Source organism: Cetorhinus maximus, chromosome 10 (genome assembly GCF_964194155.1).
Source record: "Cetorhinus maximus chromosome 10, sCetMax3.hap1.1, whole genome shotgun sequence".
NCBI classification, from domain to species: Eukaryota; Metazoa; Chordata; class Chondrichthyes; order Lamniformes; family Cetorhinidae; genus Cetorhinus; species Cetorhinus maximus.
In genome coordinates this window covers 102,197,568-102,214,732 of record NC_135888.1, presented here as the reverse complement: position 1 = coordinate 102,214,732, position 17,165 = coordinate 102,197,568, and the positions used below count along the sequence as shown (strand labels likewise).

Here is a 17,165-nt window from a genome sequence, read left to right as displayed (position 1 = left end):
GAAACAAAGAAATAAAAGATGTACCTATAGCAGGTATGCAGCTGTCTTGATGCAATAAAAAAGAGACACAAACCAAAACATGCAAAGAAAAGGAAACAAAATGGGGTTACAGTCTGAAATTGTTGAACTTAATGTTGAGTCCAGGAGGCTGTAAAGTGCTTAATCAAAAGATGAGGTGCTATTCCTCAAGCTTGCAATGAGCTTCACTAGAACAGTGCAGTAAGCCAAGGGGAGCAATGTTAGCATGAGAGCAAGGTGGAGAATTAAAGCGATAACTCACCAAAAGCCCAGAGTCATGCTTGTGGACTGAATGGAGCGGTGTTCTGCAAAGCAGTCATCCAATCTGTGTTTCCAATGGGGAGGAAACCGCATTGTGAGCAGTGAACACAGTATACTAAGTTGAAAGAAGTACACATAAATCACTGCTTCACCTGGAAGGAGTGCTTGGGGCCTTGAACAGTGAGATGAGTGGAGCTGAAAGGGCAGATGTTACATCTCCTGCATTTGCTTGGTGAGGTCCTGTGGAAAGGGGAGTTGTGTTGGGGATGATTGAGGAGTGGACCAGGGTACCAAAGGAGGAATGGTCTCTTTGGAATGCTGAAATTGTAGAGGAGGGGAAGATATGTAAGGTGGTGGCATCATGCTGCAGGCAGTAGAAATGGCAGAAAATTAATCTTTGAATACGAAGGCTGGTGGGGTGGAAGGTGAGGACAAGCGGAACCCCATCATGATGCTGGGAGGGAGGGCATAGGAGCAGGCTGATGCCAAAACCAAACACATTTCCCCTCCCCTCTCAGCATTCCGAAGGGACCATTTATTCCTTCCCATGGCACCTTTCTATGCTAGCGCAGGAAATGCAACACCTGCCGTTCTATCTCCTCTCTCCTCACCGTCCAAGGCTCCAGGCACACCTTCCAGGTGAAGCAGGGATTTATGTTTACTTCTTTCAATTTAGTAATCTGTATTCACCTCTCACAATGCTGTCTCCTCTACACTGGGGAGGCCAAATGTAGATTGAGTGATGCTTTGCAGAACACCTTCGTTCAGTCCACAAGCATGACTTTGAGCTTCTGGTAGCCTGTCATTTTAGTTCTTTACCTTGCTCTCACACTGACATCTCTATCCTTGGCCTGCTGCATTGTTCCAGTGAAGCTGAATGTGAATGCAAGTTTGAGGAACAAGACCTTCCTATTGACCTTGTCCCACCCACAAAATCTATTGCTCAAAACCTATTACATCTCTAACATTTCCCAATCCTGATGAAAGGCCCTTGACCTGAAATATTACCTCTGATTCTCTCTCCACAGATGTTGCCTGCCCTGAATGTTTTCAATATTTTCTGTTTTTATTTTAGATTTCGAGTATCAGCAGTATTCCACTTTACACTATGCAATGGGCATAGGCATAAGTTAAATTATAGGAGCATCCAACATTCCACCAACTGAAGGAAGTCAAAACCAAATTCGCAATAGCATAGATTGTATGTAGTGGACTTGGAAATTTCTGATGGGCGTGAGGGAGTCCTCAGCATTAGGATAGGATATAGGATAGAATATGAGGATATGAGGATAGCAGATATGAAGACAGGATAGGATCCTAGACATTATTAAGAGTGATGTAGGCTACAAAAGCCAGAAAGTGAAGCTAAACCTATATAAGACCCAACTGGAGTGTTGTGTCCAATTTTGAGCACCACACTTGAGGGAAGCTTTTAGAGAGGGTACAGAAGAGATTTACTAGAATTGCTCCAGACATAAGGAATTACAGTTATATGAATAGACTGCAGAAGCTGGAGTTGTTCTCTGTAGAGCAGAGAAGGACAAGGGGAGATTTGTTAGACGTGTTTAAAGTCATGAAGAGTTTAGATAGAGTAAATAAAGAGAACTGTTCCCAATGTTTTAAAGGGCCAATAGCTAGGGGGCACAGATTTGAGGTAATAGGCAAAAGAACCAGAGGTGACAAGAGATAAAACTTATTTATGCAACAGGTGGTTACGATTTATAATGCATTCCCCAACAGGGTGGTAGAAACAGATTCAATGGTAGCTTTCAAAAGGGAATTTGATAAATACAGAACAATGAATCGCAGGGATAATGGAAAAGAACCAAGAGTGGGACTAACAGGATTACTCTTAGAAAGAGCTGGCACAGCCTTGATGGGCCGAATAATCTTTCTCTGTGCTGTACTATTCTATGGTAAAGAGCTATGGATGTCTATACACAAATGAATGAGAGCGCAGCTTCTGCAACACTTACCGTTTCATGGTTCTCTATTAAAATCTCAACAATTATATTCTGGAATTTGATATCCATGATTGCTGCTACAGTCTCCTCCTGTGGTCTGAGCAGAGTTGGTCCAAACACCACACCTAGATTTGCCACGGTCATCAGATTTTGTTTGTGGTTATTGGACACCCTGGGCAACAAGACAGAATGAACTCATTGACTGAAGACTGGCCAACAAAATTATTCTAAAATGTTGCAATTACTTAAGACAAAACAGAACTAGCAGCTCAGCTTCCTAAACCATAGATAGTTCCTAGACAAATTCTAGGAAAATGGAACTTATACACTTCATTACACTAACTAGGTGACCAACACTAGCTGCTGTCCACCAAACAGTTGACCTGTACACAATAACAACAGGCACTTTAAAATAAACCTATAAACAAATTAAAACTGAAATCAAAAGGTTATAAAAGGGGTTTGTGACAAAATGATAGAATACAGTCTGTAGAGGAGGAGGATCGATGAACATCCTCATTCTCAATTGTGGCAGAGCCCAGCAGGCAAAGATAAGGCTAAAAGAATTGTCAGTTATCTTCAGCCAGAAATGTTGGTGGATGATGCATCTCGACTCCTCCTGAGGTCCCCAACATCACAGAATCCAATCTTCAGCCAATTTGATTCACTGCATGTGATATTAAGAAACAGCTAAGCATATTAGTAGGCTATATGGCCCCCGAACCTGCTCCACCATTCAATAAGAACATGGCTGATTTGATCTTGGCCTGAGTATGGGTCCCAATGACATCCCAGCTGTAGTGCTGAACACTTGTGCTTCCTAACTAGCCAAGCCACTAGCCAAGCTGTTATAACACTGTCATCTACCCAACAAAGTGGAAAATTGTCAAGGTATATCCTGTCCACAAAAGCAGGACAAATCCAATCTGACCAGTTACCACCCAATCAATCTACACTTAATCATTAGCAAAGCGATGGAAGGGTTTGACAACAATTCCATCAAGTGACACTAATTTAGCAGCCTGCCCATCAATGCTCAGACTCCGTTCCGCCAGGGCCACTTGGCTACAGGCCTCATTAAAGCCTCATTTCCATCATGGAAACACATAAGATTCTGAGGGGCTTGACAGCTTAGATGCTGAGAGGATGTTTCCCCTTGTGGGGGAAATCTAGAACTAGGGAGCATAGTTTAAGAATAAGGTGTCGCCCATTTAAGACAGAGATGAGGAAGATTTTTTTCCCTCAGAAGGTCATGAATCTTTGGAATTTTCTACACCAGAGAGCTATGGGGGCTGTCATTGAATTTATTCAAGGCTGAGATGGACAGATTCTTGAACTAGAGGGGAGTCAAGGGTTATGGGGAATAGACAGGGAAGTTGAGTTGAGGCCAAAATCAGATCAGCCATGATCTTACTGAATGGTCCTTACTGAGGAGGTTTGAGGGGCCATATGGCCTACTGCATATGTTCTTCTGTTCTTAATTTCAGAGACGAATTGGAGGTGACTGCCTTTAACATCACTGCAGCATTTTGAGTGAGTGTGGCACCAAGGAGGAAAATTCTCAACTGATTGAAGTTATACCTATCACAAAGGAAGATGGTTGTGATTGTTGGAGGCTAATTATCTCAACCCTAGGATATCACTGGAGTTCCTCAGGGTAGTGTCCTAGGTCCAACCATCTCCCGCTGCTTCATCAATAGCCTTCCATCCATCATAAGGTCAGAAGTCAGGATGTTCGCCGATGATTGCAGTGTTCAGTTCCGTCCACAACTCTTCAGATAATGAAGCAGTCAAACCTGGTCAACATTCAGACTTGGACTGAAATGTGGCAAATAACATTCATGCCACAGAAGTGCCATGCAATGACCATCTCCAGCAGGAAAAAGTCTAATCAACTCCCCTTGACAGCATTACCACCTTTAAATCCCCCACCATCTGGAAATGACTAGAAACTTAACCATCATTTTAAACTTTCATTCCCTCACCACCGGTGCACCATGGCTGCACTGTACACAATCTACAAGATGCAGAGAAGAATGAGGAGGGATACTTTACCTTTACCACAGTCACATTGGATGTCATTTGTAACTTTAATAAGAGCTGTTTTAGTACTGTGGCAGGGGTGGAAACCTGATTGCAGCGATTCAACCAAGTTGTTCCGGGAAAGATGGACCCGGGTTTGGGAGGCAACAACATGTTCAAGGATTTTGGAGGTGAAAGGGAGGTTGGAGGTAGGGCTATGGTTTGCCAGGACGGAGAGGGTCACAGGTTGTTTTTTTTTTAAAAGAGAGGAGTGGAGTGATGAGAGCAGATTTAAAGGAGAAGGGATGTCCTGAAGAGGCAGCCATTAACAATTACAACTAACAAGGGATCTAGCAAGGTCAGTACTCTGGTAGGAATAGGTTCAGAGAGCAGGAGGTAAATTTCATGGATATGATGAGCTTAGAGTGGTCATGAAGGGAGATAAGGGAAAAACTAGAGAAAAAAACAAGTTCAAGGCTAGGGCAGTCAGTGCTTAGAGGAGGTTTAGGCCAGTGGGCTATGGAGGGCAAGAAATTGGCTGAAGCAGTGGATCAAGTGGTCTCAATTTTAGTTACAAAAAGGTCCATGAGCTCCTCAAATGTTGTTAGAGGTGAGGATGAAGGAAACAGAGGAGAGGGGTTTAAGAAAATGGCTTGTAAGGGCTTACCTGTGCATTCCAGCATAATCCTAGAATAGTGACCCATTTTTAAAGGTGGGAGCAGGACCTAACAGAGTTTTGTGTGGTCCAGCTGGATCTGGCAGTGAAAATCTAAAGCAGTTGTCTGCCATAACTGTTCAAATCTACATTCTTTGCATTTGAGATGAAGGGGAATGGCCAAGGTGAGAGAATAATGGTTTTAATGGGAACTAGGGCATCGAAGATGACGGTGTGGTTGAGCAGATTGGTGGCTGCAGATGTCATGGTGAATAGCGGGTCAAGGTGAGAAGCTGGAATTTTGAAACTGAAGTTGTACGTCAATTGGCAGGGTGACTTTTCCAGGGGCAGACACAGAAGTAAGTAGGGTTGGGAGGGGAAGTGAGATATGGGTAAAGAGCAATACAAGGAAGTGATCAGAGGTCTGCGATTGATACTCTGGAAGTAGCAAGGCCTTGTGAGACACAAGGCCAAAGAGGTGGATTGCGGAGTTTACATGGATGGAAAGATTAAGGGTGGATAGGAGGGCACTGAACTTAGCAGGAGAGAGAATATGATGAATTGAGATGGCAGTTGAAATCACTGAGAATGAGAAGTCATTTGGTGCAGAGGCTGAGGGAAGAAAGCAATGCAGATAGCTGAGTGAGAAAAGTGGCATGGTATTGGGTGGGCGATAGAGATCAAAGATTTTAAATGAGAGTTCTGAGGCATGGAACAAAGTGAGATGAGGAGAAAGTCACAGAGGAGTGAGGGGTAAGATCAAGGTGTGGTTTGTTGATGAGTCACACCGTCACTGCAACTATCTGGGTAAGACAAGTGGTGGAAGCTGTAGACAAGCAGGGAGACTTCAGTAGGGTGAAGGTGTTATCTATCGCCCCTTGTCAGGGAGATATAATAATTTTCATAATGTTATTGGAATTTATTGTAGAGTAATAATGGGGTCTATGTCTAAGGCTCTGCGTGTGTGTGTGTGTATATGACTTGATTGAATTAAAGACAGCTTGTCTGAAGGCTTTGATGTCAGAAGACAAGCTAGGTTTGAAATGCTAAATAGGTAAACATGGATGAAGTTTTAGAATGCATTTTTAAATAAACCAGAGTAGCTTGAATTCAAAAGAGGAGGTGAAATGTTACACCTAGCCAGAAGAAAAATTAGAACTATGATAGATTTTTATTATTAGAGAGGTAAAGTCCAAAGACATAGTGAAAATATGGGAATTTGCATTCAAAGGGGAAAATATGTATAAAGGAGAGAAGAATGTGTGTGAGGGCAGGCATTTTAAGATCTAACACAAGTGTGAAAAGCTTCCAACATCTAAGCCTCAAGCTGCTGTCTGTAAGGAACTCACTTAAGAAAACTCACTTTGAATTCAACTACTCAGGGTATCGTGTTACTTTGCCTGGGTCTTTTAAAATCTATGTGTCTTACTGTTGCCTTAACGGAGGTGTTACTGGGAGTGAGACTAATTAGGGAAGCTGGGAGTTATCATAGTAGCAATTTGTAGACCTATGTATGTGCTTAAAATAATTTCTTCTATTAATAAATGTTTAATTTAGTTTTGTAAAAAACCAATAAGGCTCGGTGGTGAAGGCACACATCTCGAAATAAATATACAAATTGAAACAACTGCCACAACTGTTTTGCAAGTTTGCAGTTGCAATTTCAGCAGCTTGGCATTTACCAACGACTGTGCCATAACGCTCCTCTACTTGGTTTCTATTGAGACCATGATGTCAATGCAATTGTCTACAATAAACTCATGGATTTCAAGGGCCTTGTTCATGAGTGAGGGAGGGAGATGCAAACAGCTAATTCTTTGATAGAGTCAGCATGGTCAGCATGTGATGGTTGGGTTGGAGAAGGAGGATATTGCCAAGCTTAGCCCCCAGCTGGCATGCTTGGCAGAATGGTCAGTGAGAGAGCAGGATGAGGCAGTTTGGGTTGCTGCTCATAACAAGTGCAGTGACAAGTGTCTTGTGGGGCCCTTCAGAATGTAACAGGAGGCAGAGCAGGAAGCTGTAGACTTATCCAAGAGGGAGTCAAGCCTGGGCCAGCAGCAGGAGGGTAGGAAGGTTGAGGAATAGTGAAGGTTTGGGGTAGGGATTCAGGAGGGCAGAGCACCAGGGAGGGATGTAATGGAAGGAAGTGTGACAATAGGAGGGGTAGGAAGAAATGAAATAAAAGGGAGGTTAAAAACATTAAAATAGAAGCGATGGGCTCAGATCCAGAGCAGCAGGCAAATGCACATGTGAATGGACAAGTTTAAAACTCAAGTCACATAGGCCTGTTTACAATGAATTTTCAGAATACATATATCCTGGTAGCTAGCAGGGAATAGAGAGGAAACAATAGGAGACAGTCCAGAGTTAAATTCCAAATCTCGTGGTGGGATAAAGTTGATGTACGTAGGGTGGAGTCAGCTTGGAGCATCGATAAGCTGTCCAAGTTCAGAGATGGGTGTGGTAAGTGAGTATATTCCAAAAGGTACTTGAAGGATAGAGTGTCAGTGGGGGCACTGATGGAGATATTTTCATGGGAACGAAGATCCAAGAGGTGTGCAGAATCAGTTGCAGGGCAGAAAGCTGAGAGTGAAATTGGAGGCCACCATAAGATCCAGAAGCAGCTAGTAAGTGTACTTTAACCCAAGAGAGTGGAACGCCAGCCAGAAACCAAGGTGTAGCTGAAGCTACTAAACCAGCCACTGTAGGAGGTCAGGCACAGGCTCAGTGAGAATAGCAGCAGTTGGGGAAGGGCTGTAAGCTGGTCAAAGTTACTTTAAAATGTAAGCAACATAGCAGCAGATCAGACTCAACAGCACTGTCTTACAGTGTAATTCAGTGCAGAAGTGTAGTCCAAATGCCCAGAGAAGTTCAGGAATTTGAAGCCAAATTTGAGGAAAGGTCCAAAGCTCACCGAGGAGGGCAGAGAGCAAGTATGGTCAGGGAATGGACAGCAATAGTTTAAACCAGCAGTTAACTTGAAATTAAGGTTAAAACGCACTCACGATCAGAGGCATCGTACTTAAACAGAGAAAGAGAGGACATTGGAGGAGAAAGGGCTAAGGAAAGCAGTCCAGGACAGAGATGCACAATGCAGATGTCCCCAGGGAGGCTGCCCAAGAATGTTACATTAATGAATCTATTCTAATCCATAGTAATTGAATCGAAGTACTCTATAATCTATCTATAATAATATACCCCATGCCGATTAATTTGACAACAGAGAAACATGCTTTCAGATTCAAAAGTTTCAATTAGATTTTTGTTTCTGACTATCTGACCTGGTGTCATGCTTTCACAAAGTTGTTGCCAAGGATATACTTGTTAATCCACTAAATTGCTGCACTGATGTCCTACAATTTTGTAAGAAATGCCTCCTTTAAAAAGAACTTTTGTAGAAATTTTATAACAAAATTGCTACACAAATAACGCAATTATTATTAATCGTATTAACACAAGGTAAGTCTTCTCCACCTTCAAATTGGTTGAGTAAAACACTGAGTGAAAGCTAGGGGACTCCCTGTAAAGCAAGAAAACAATCTAGTTCACAGCCCTTTTTGTAGCTGCCCATAACATGGTACATACCATTTGTGTCTGAAGCAGCACACAATTTACTCATACATTTCTCAAAACCAGTTTATATCCTACTACAAAACAAACACTGTCCAAGATGCTTTTCTCCGTTTATCATTGCCTCCCTGAACCACCCTACCAAGATTACACAAAGCATCACAAACTGAAGGCACAAAGTCATAATCTGTTACTCAAGAGTATACAAAGGCAATTTATAAATAGGTTACATTCACTACATCATTTTATCACCTTCAATAATTGCTTAAAAATTGATGTATGTATTTTGTAAAGAAAGTTTTAAAGAGACAGAAACTCTATCAAACCAGCTAAAGCAAGGAGCTTCGTCTTACTTTGCCAAATGTTTTATTGTTATTTCCAACATTGCTCTGTTCTTTTCCGGTAGCCGATGCACATATTTGTGAATCTCTGACAGTCTTGATTCTGGATGATCCAATTCTAGTAGAAATCGAAAACAGAATTAAAATACTTGTGGTTTTCCATTTAAAAATACTCTGATACCCATTTGCTACAGTAATAATTCTCAAGTTAATCTGATTTCAGTTAAAAAAGCCTAATAATGCAGAGTTCCTTTGAAACAATGAATTGGTCTATTAGTTTGCCTAGTGCTATCAGCTTACATGGATTTAATAAACCCACCTTGGTGGCTACATATGTCACCATAGATAGAAAATATAAAGAATATTAAAATTGTCTGTGGTATGCTAAGTTCCTGAAAGCCTTCCATACTTACATTAAAAAAGTTCAACAATTTAGGTACATGTTCAGAAATGCTTTTAAGCACTTTGAAAGGAGACCAAAAGCTCGACAGAACAGAGCAATTCTCTATCTAGAAATATCTGCTAGCAAACTGCATTGAGTTCCACAGGGGATAGTACAGGCTGTGTTGATCAACATGCTACACTGGTTTGCTTTCCACCTGAGGATGGGGAGGAAAGGGTTTTCCAATTACAGGCAGCAGGCCAGAGTAGTGGATATGTAGGCTTAGTAAATATTCAGGAGCTTTGCCAAATTAACTTTACAGGAGTATTTATGAAGAATTTTCTCTCAGGCTATTATGTAGGTAGGATAGAGTCCATGATAGGGCAGATTTTATCCAATGACGAATGGTTCTTTGGATGGCTTCTAAGAAAATTCTAATATTTTCTTGAATCTCAAAAAATATCACAGCAAAAAAGCTCCAAATCTTCCTCCCTCCCTGAAACTTTACAACCTGCTCCCTAATTATTCACTGACTATCTAGGTCAGTAATCAAAGTATACAGATCAGATTCAGTTTCCAATTCTCTTATTTTTTTTCAGCCAGGCAGAATGGAGTGCTCCTGTATTAGAAGCCCAGAGTGCTCCTGGATTAGAAGAGGGAAATCTGGAAAAGGCTTTCAGCTCTGATCACTAGCCTCAACCTGCTGCTGGACATGTCAGTGTGAGAATATTGAGTGAAGATCTGTTAAAGCTCCTGAGTAATGGGTGAATAATGAAAGCAGAATTTGATGGCCTATTTAGAAACATAGAAACTAGGAGCAGAAGTAAGTCATTCAGCCCTTCGAGCCTGCTCCACCATTCATTATGATCATGGCTGATCATCCAACTCAATGGCCTGCTCCCGCTTTCTCCCCATACCCTTTGATCCCTTTCGCCCCAAGAGCTATATCTAACTCCTTCTTGAAAACATACAATGTTTTGGTCTCAACTACTTTCTGTGGTAACGAATTCTACAGGCTCACCACTCTCTGGGTGAAGAAATTTCTCCTCATCTCAGTCCTAAATGGTCTACCCCATATCCTCAGAGTGTGACCCCCTGGTTCTGGACTCCCCCACCATCGGGAACATCCTTCCTGCATACCCTGTCTAGTCCTGTTAGAATTTTATAGGTTTCTATGAGAATCCCCCCATATTCTTCTGAACTCCAGCGAATATAATCCTAATCAACTCAATCTCTCCTCATATGTCAGTCCTGCCATCTCAGGAATCAGTCTGGTAAACCTTCGCTGCACTCCCTCTATATCAAGAACATTCTTCCTCAGATAAGGAGACCAAAACAGCACACAATATTCCAGGTGTGGTCTCACCAAGGCCCTGTACAATTGCAGCAAGACATCCCTGTTCCTGTACTCGAATCCTCTGGCTATGAAGGCCAACATACCATTTGTCTTCTTTACTACCTGCTGCACCTGCATGCTTACCTTCAGCGACTGGTGTACAAGGACATCCAGGGTCTCGTTGCACATTCCCCTCTCTCAATTTATAGCCATTCAGATAATAATCTGCCTTTCTGTTTTTGCTACCAAAATGGATAACCTCACATTTATCCACATTATACTGCATCTGCCATGCATTTGCCCACTCACTCAGTTTGTCCAAATCACACTGAAGCATCTCTGCACCCTCCTCACAGCTCACCCTCCCACCCAGCTTTGTGTCATCTGCAAATTTGGAGATATTACATTTAATTCCCTGATCTAAATCATTCATATATATTATGAATAACTGGGGTCCCAGCACCGATCCCTGAGGTACCCCACTAGTCACTGCCTGCCATTCGGAAAAAGACCTGTTTATTCCTACTCTTTGTTTCCTGTCTGCCAACCAGTTTTCTATCCATCTCAATACACTACACTACTCTCAATCCCATGCGCTTTAATTTTACACGACAATCTCTGTGGGACTTTGTCGAAAGCCTTCTGAAAGTCCAAATAAACCACATCCAATGGCTCCCCCTCATCAACTCTACTAGTTACATCCTTGAAAAATTCCAGTAGATTTGTCAAGCATGATTTCCCTTTCATAAATCCATGATGACTCTGTCTGATTCTGCCACTGTTTTCCACGTGCTCAGCTATTAAATCTTTTATAATGGACTCTAGAATTTTCCCCACTACCGATGTCAGGCTGACTGGTCTATAAATCCATGTTTTATCTCTGCCTCCCTTTTTAAATAGTGGGGTTACATTAGCTACCCTCCAATCTGTAGGAACTGTTCCAGAGTCTATAGAATCTCGGAAGATGACCACCAATGCATCCACTATTTCTAGGGTCACTATTAAGTACTCTGGGATGTAGATCATCAGGCCCTGGGGATTTATCGGCCTTCAATCCCATCAATTTCCCCAACACCATTTCCCTACTAATACTGATTTCTTTCAGTTCCTCCCTCTCACTAAGCCCTGTGTTCCCCAACATTTCTGGTATGTTATTAGTGTCCTCCGTTGTGAAGACAGAACCAAAGTATGTATTTAGTTGGTCAGCCATTTCTTTGTTCCCCATTATAAATTCCCCTGTTTCTGACTGTAAGGGACCTACATTTGTCTTCACCAATTTTTTTCTCTTCACATACCTATAGAAACTTTTACAGTCAGTTTTTATGTTCCCTGCAAGCTTACTCTTGTACTCTATTTTCCCCTTCTTAATCGATCCCTTGGCCCTCCTTTGCTGAATTCTAAACTGCTCCCAGCCCTTTAAAGGAGCAAAATTAATAGTCCAACAGGAGTTTCCATTCTACATATTCTTCTTGTGCTAAACACAAATAGTTCCTGTTTATCTAGCAGGGTATGAGTTAAAATGCTACTAACACTGTCTGTTTTACTAACTTTATGCAGTTCCATTAATCTAGTAGAGTAAGATTCTGCACTTACTGGCTGCTTTGATAAAGTTGTGTTGTAATTGGAATGTCATCAGTGGAGCTGGAAGCACCCTAAACGAAAATGTGAAATGTCATAAAGCTAATATTGAATAGAAAGATTTTGATTTTACATTTGATTCATATACAACAGATGTAGTAGCACAATGATTATGTTATAAAATTAGCAACCCAGAGGCCTGGACATAGCAGTTTGCGAATTTGAACTCAGTGAAGAGAACGGGAAATAAAAATAGCTTGCATCAGTAAAAGTTAATACTCAACTGGGTCCTTTATGGATAGAAATCTGCCATCCTTACCTAGTCTGGTCCATGGGCAGAATCTTTTGCTCAGCGAGCGGGGGCGGGACCCACTCGCTGAGGAGTAAAATGACATGGGGTGATGTCGGGTGCGCGTCCTGACGTCACCGCGCATCATTTAGATTTTCAGTTCGGTGTGGCGCAGCTGACTCAGCTGTGCGCCCGCCAAATTGTCAAAGGCCTATTAAGGCGTGTTAAAAAGCAATTAAGGTAATCAGCTGAGCTGCCAGTCCAACCTTAAGGTTGGTGAGCAGGCGAAGAGCCCAGGCGGCCTTCGCATTTTTCATGGAACCTCATCCACGGGCAGGATGAGGTTTCACGAATGATTTAAAATTTTCAGAAAATTTTTTATTAATATTAATGCACATGTCCCAGCTCATGTGACAGTTTCACATGAGGGGATATGTCATAAAAAATTTTTCAACACTTTATTAAACTGTTTAAACTTAAAACTAATCTCCCTGAGGCACAGATGTGCCTCAATGAGATTTCTGCGCTCTTTCACGCACATGCGCGAAAGAGCGTACTCCTGACTCAGGCAACCAACCGCACAGGGAGCGCACAGCGCTTCCGGATGTGCGTCACGCTGGGTGGGCCTTAATTGGCCTGCCCACGTAAAATGGCTGCACCCAGCCGATCGGGTGCACCGATCGGCTGCGTGCCCACCCCTGCACAACCCCCCCGATGGGAGAAAATTCTCCCCTATGTGTGACTCCAGACCAATTTGAATGACTCTCAAAGTTCCTTTGAAGCGGTCTACCAAGCTATTCAATTCATTGAATCTTAAAATGATAAAAGCACAGAAGGAGGCCATTCAACCCATTGAGTTATATCGAACTGCTACTAAAATGGTTCAAGAATGCAGCCCATCACCTGCTTCTCAGGGCAACTAAATACAGGGAATAACTGCCAGCAATGTCCACATTCAGTGACGAGTAAAACAAGTTATTTAAAAACTGGCAAGACTTTTAATGATGTGATATTCATAAGTTCATGAAAATAGTGCCAAATGCTCAAAACTGAATGTTGCAGTGTGATGGATTATACATATTCGCCAACCATCTTCCCTTTCACTTTATGGAACCAGTTCAAGGTGAAAGCAGTGCAAATTATTACAAGTCCTTACTCTCAGAATACAAGAATAAAAGGTAGTAAGAATAATAATTTAATGGTGGCTCCAAATTTAGCCCCCACTTGGGCTCAAAGGCTGGTGATTTCATGTAATAGTTCTCCTGTCTGAAGCTATTCCAATTTCACATCAACTGTAGGACAACTTGTGCTAAACTAGCTGGGGTACTTAGTTACTACTGAGACTAAGCAGAGCTGCAGACTTCCACATATTGGCTAGTTGTCCAGTGGAACAAAGGTGATATCTTGATCATGCTGTATCCTGGGGTGTTAGTGTTTTTCTGCTCTCGTGACCCCTGATAAAGCTCCTAAAAACTTCAACCTTGGTCTTAATTTTCAGCTCACATTCATCCCTTAATCACTTCCTCAGACAGCCAAAACTGGAACAGACATTCCTGAAATGATGACATATGAAAGGATATGTAAATTCCTAGGCTAATTTCAGCGATATCCCTTCAAACAGCGATAGTGGTCTATAAAATAAATAGATGCTGTCTAGAACATAACTTCAGTCTTCATACTAAAAATGCTATGGAAAGAAAAAGAACTTGCAGTTATATAGTGCTTTCCATGACCTTAAGAAGTCTAAAGCACTTTACAGCAATGAAGTTCTATTGAAATGTAGACACGACTGTAAGGTAGGGAGGCATGGCAGCCAATCTGTACAGGGCAAGGTCTCAAACAACAATGCGATTATAGTTAGATCATCAGTTTAAGTGATATTTGTTGACGGATCGACAATGGCCATGGTACCTTGAAAACACCCTGCACTTGTTAAAATAGCTCTGTGGATTCTTCTACATCCATCTGAGACAGTAGACAGGACCCAATTGGTTTAAAAGAAAAATGGCACTGATGGTGCCAATGATGCACTGAAGTGTATGTTGAAGTAAATAATATGTTGAAGTCTCTGGAGCTGGGAATTAATCCAAATCCTTCTGACTCAGATGCAAGACCACTGAGCTAAGTCCTTGGTTTCAGATACATGAAATTCTAGAGATCTTCTAATTTATGTGCCAAAACAGCACAGATTGTGATCTTAAAAGCAGGATCTCATGAACAATGATTTCTTTAATTTTGGTCTCAATTCCTGTCGATCTCAAATTGCAGCCTTCAGCATGGCAGAGAAGCAGCCAAATGGAAGCTTCACTTAATGCTACCAAAAAGGAGAAAGAATCAAACACAATCCCATTTGCTACATTCAACTAGTAACTAAACATGGCAGGTGTTACCACAATGCCTTTCTACTAACAGCGTCACAGGTTTGTCAGATGATTGAATGCTTCTCCTACATTTGTACTGCAACAAAAATTATGTTCACAGTGCTTCCCTTGGATCAAAATCCACATTTCACTTCAGGAACAATAATCTGAGGTGATCTTATACAGATGATTCAAGAGGATCCCAAAATTGTTCCCAGCAGACAGACAGAAGGGAAATGTAGTAGTTTCCACAATCAGAATGGTCACTCAAACATTTGTACAATGTACAAATTTGTATGAAGTCTGGGGAGCGGTTGGCTGGATGTGAGTAGAAGGCTACTGCAGCAAGAAGCTGGGAAAGGGCGAAGGGATATTGTTTGGGCTGTGTGGGGTGGGGGGTTGTGGGGTGGCGAAGGGGGATGTGGGAGTGGACAATGGTTGGGTCATAAGTAACCTATGTCCCTGCAATCACATTCATGCCTGCGTATGACCATGCACAGACCATGCTAATGTTTCACAGCAGATTCTGGCCTCCAATCATCTTGGAACCCCCTTGCCATTGGAGCAAGGCCCCACTCTTCCAAGACCATGTGGTGGTTGGCGTGCAACGTTAAAAACAAAAAAATCACACAGAATCTTCCACTCGTCAAAATTAAGTTGAGACCTGGAATGCCAGGGCCCTCATAGATAACCTCAACAAGTGGCAGACCTGAGCACCGCACTACCATCATAGCTCAGGAACTCAGGCACCTCAACATCAATATTGTTGCCCTAAGTGAGACATGACGTGCAGAAGGAGGCCAACTGAAGAAGCAAGGCGGTGGGCAACTTTTTCTGGAAGGGACTTCCAGAAGAGTAACAATGCCTCCATGGGGCAGGTTATGCCATCAAAAATTAGCTTGTCTGACACCTCAGCGACTCCCTGTATGGGTTAAACAAGCACCTCATTACTGTCTGGCTCACCCTAATGAGGAATCAGCATGCCACCGTCATCAGCACATGCATGAGACAACAGATGAGGCCAAGGAAGGACTGCACACTGACCATAAGCAATCCCTAGCCAGAGTCCCAACAGGTGACAAACTGATCCTCCTCAGGTTTCAACGTCAACGAATATGAATCTCTGGAAGGGTGTGGCTGGCAAAGCAGGTGTGAGAAAAGCAGATTCCAATTGGGCCCTCCTCTTGATATAGCTAACACCCTGTTCCGCCAGCGAGGCAAGCACAAGACTTCATGGCAACACCCACGGTCCAAACACTGGCACCTGATAGACTACGTCATCATTCGAGCAAGGGGCCGCAGAGATGGCCACATCACCCGTGCCATGACAGTTACTGACAACTGCTAGACCAATCACTGCCTCACCCAAGCTACCATCTCCATGAACCTGGCCCCCAAACAACAAAGTTAACAGAAGCAATGCCACGAGACAACTGAACATTCGAGGCCTTGAAGATCCCCCTGAGACTGCCCTTCTCAGTCAGCGCCTCACTGCCAATCTCTCAGCCTCCTGCCACCAGGAATTATAGTGTACCCACAGTGCCTGGTTGACTCAAATGTCCACCATAACAAGCAACTTCAAAGAGCACCTTGGCCTCTCTACCAGGAAAACATTGTGACTGGTTTGACAAAAATGACCAAGTGATACAGTACCTAATTGAGCATAAGCACAAAGTTTTTGCAAACTGGAAACTTCAAGAGAAAAGCAGTGGTCCTACAAGTGTCTGAGGGCAAACATACAGCATAAAAACCTACGACACAAAGAATGAATGGTAGTTAGAAAGAGTGGCGGGCGATTTAACAACTCTCAGACACCAAAGACGTGCAGTTTCTTCAGCATTGTCAAGATGATGTCAAGCGCTGCCAAGGGCCCATCACATTGAAAGGCAAAACACAAACTTTATTGTACATAAAAGACAAACAAAATGAGCACTATGAACTTAACAATATGGTTTATAACTACATATATGCACCCAGGTTTACTTCCTACTTCCCCCAAGAATTCTCTTATGAGATACCTCAATCTTATTAAAAGTTATTTACTTCTGTAGGGGGCCCACCCATGAGTATACCACAGTCCTCTGGAGACGACTTTAATTCTCCTCAGCTCCAGCTATTATCAGAGGTAAAAACTTTAATTTTACCATCTCTTGATTGTGAATGCCTCAGTTCATTGTTCTGGTTACTTTTCCAATACTTTCAAGCTAATCTGCTGATCGCTTTTCTTTGCCACAAAAACTCTGTGGGGGGCCACTGTAGATTTCTTCCACTAGTTTCAAACAAGGCAATCTCCCAGTTTTTGTTCCCTCATGAAATTCAACCCGAGATTAAGCCTCACCCACACTGCACATGGTGAATGAAGTTAGTTTTTTGCTTTGCTTAAAGTGCG

General features: G+C 42.4%; 1 protein-coding gene across 6 annotated transcripts in view; it reads right to left on the bottom strand.

Annotated features, from left to right (window-relative positions):
• Nucleotides 1-17,165, bottom strand: part of LOC144685895 (rho GTPase-activating protein 26-like) — a 272,264-nt gene that overhangs the window by 75,538 nt on the left and 179,561 nt on the right. For all 6 annotated transcript variants that reach the window (XM_078550900.1, XM_078550905.1, XM_078550903.1 and 3 more), the window contains 3 exons: nucleotides 12,143-12,201; nucleotides 8,844-8,949; nucleotides 2,256-2,415 (listed from right to left, as the gene is read on the bottom strand). In XM_078550900.1, the coding sequence (XP_078407026.1) occupies nucleotides 2,256-2,415; nucleotides 8,844-8,949; nucleotides 12,143-12,201 (325 nt within the window). The remainder of the gene's footprint in view (nucleotides 1-2,255; nucleotides 2,416-8,843; nucleotides 8,950-12,142; nucleotides 12,202-17,165) is intronic.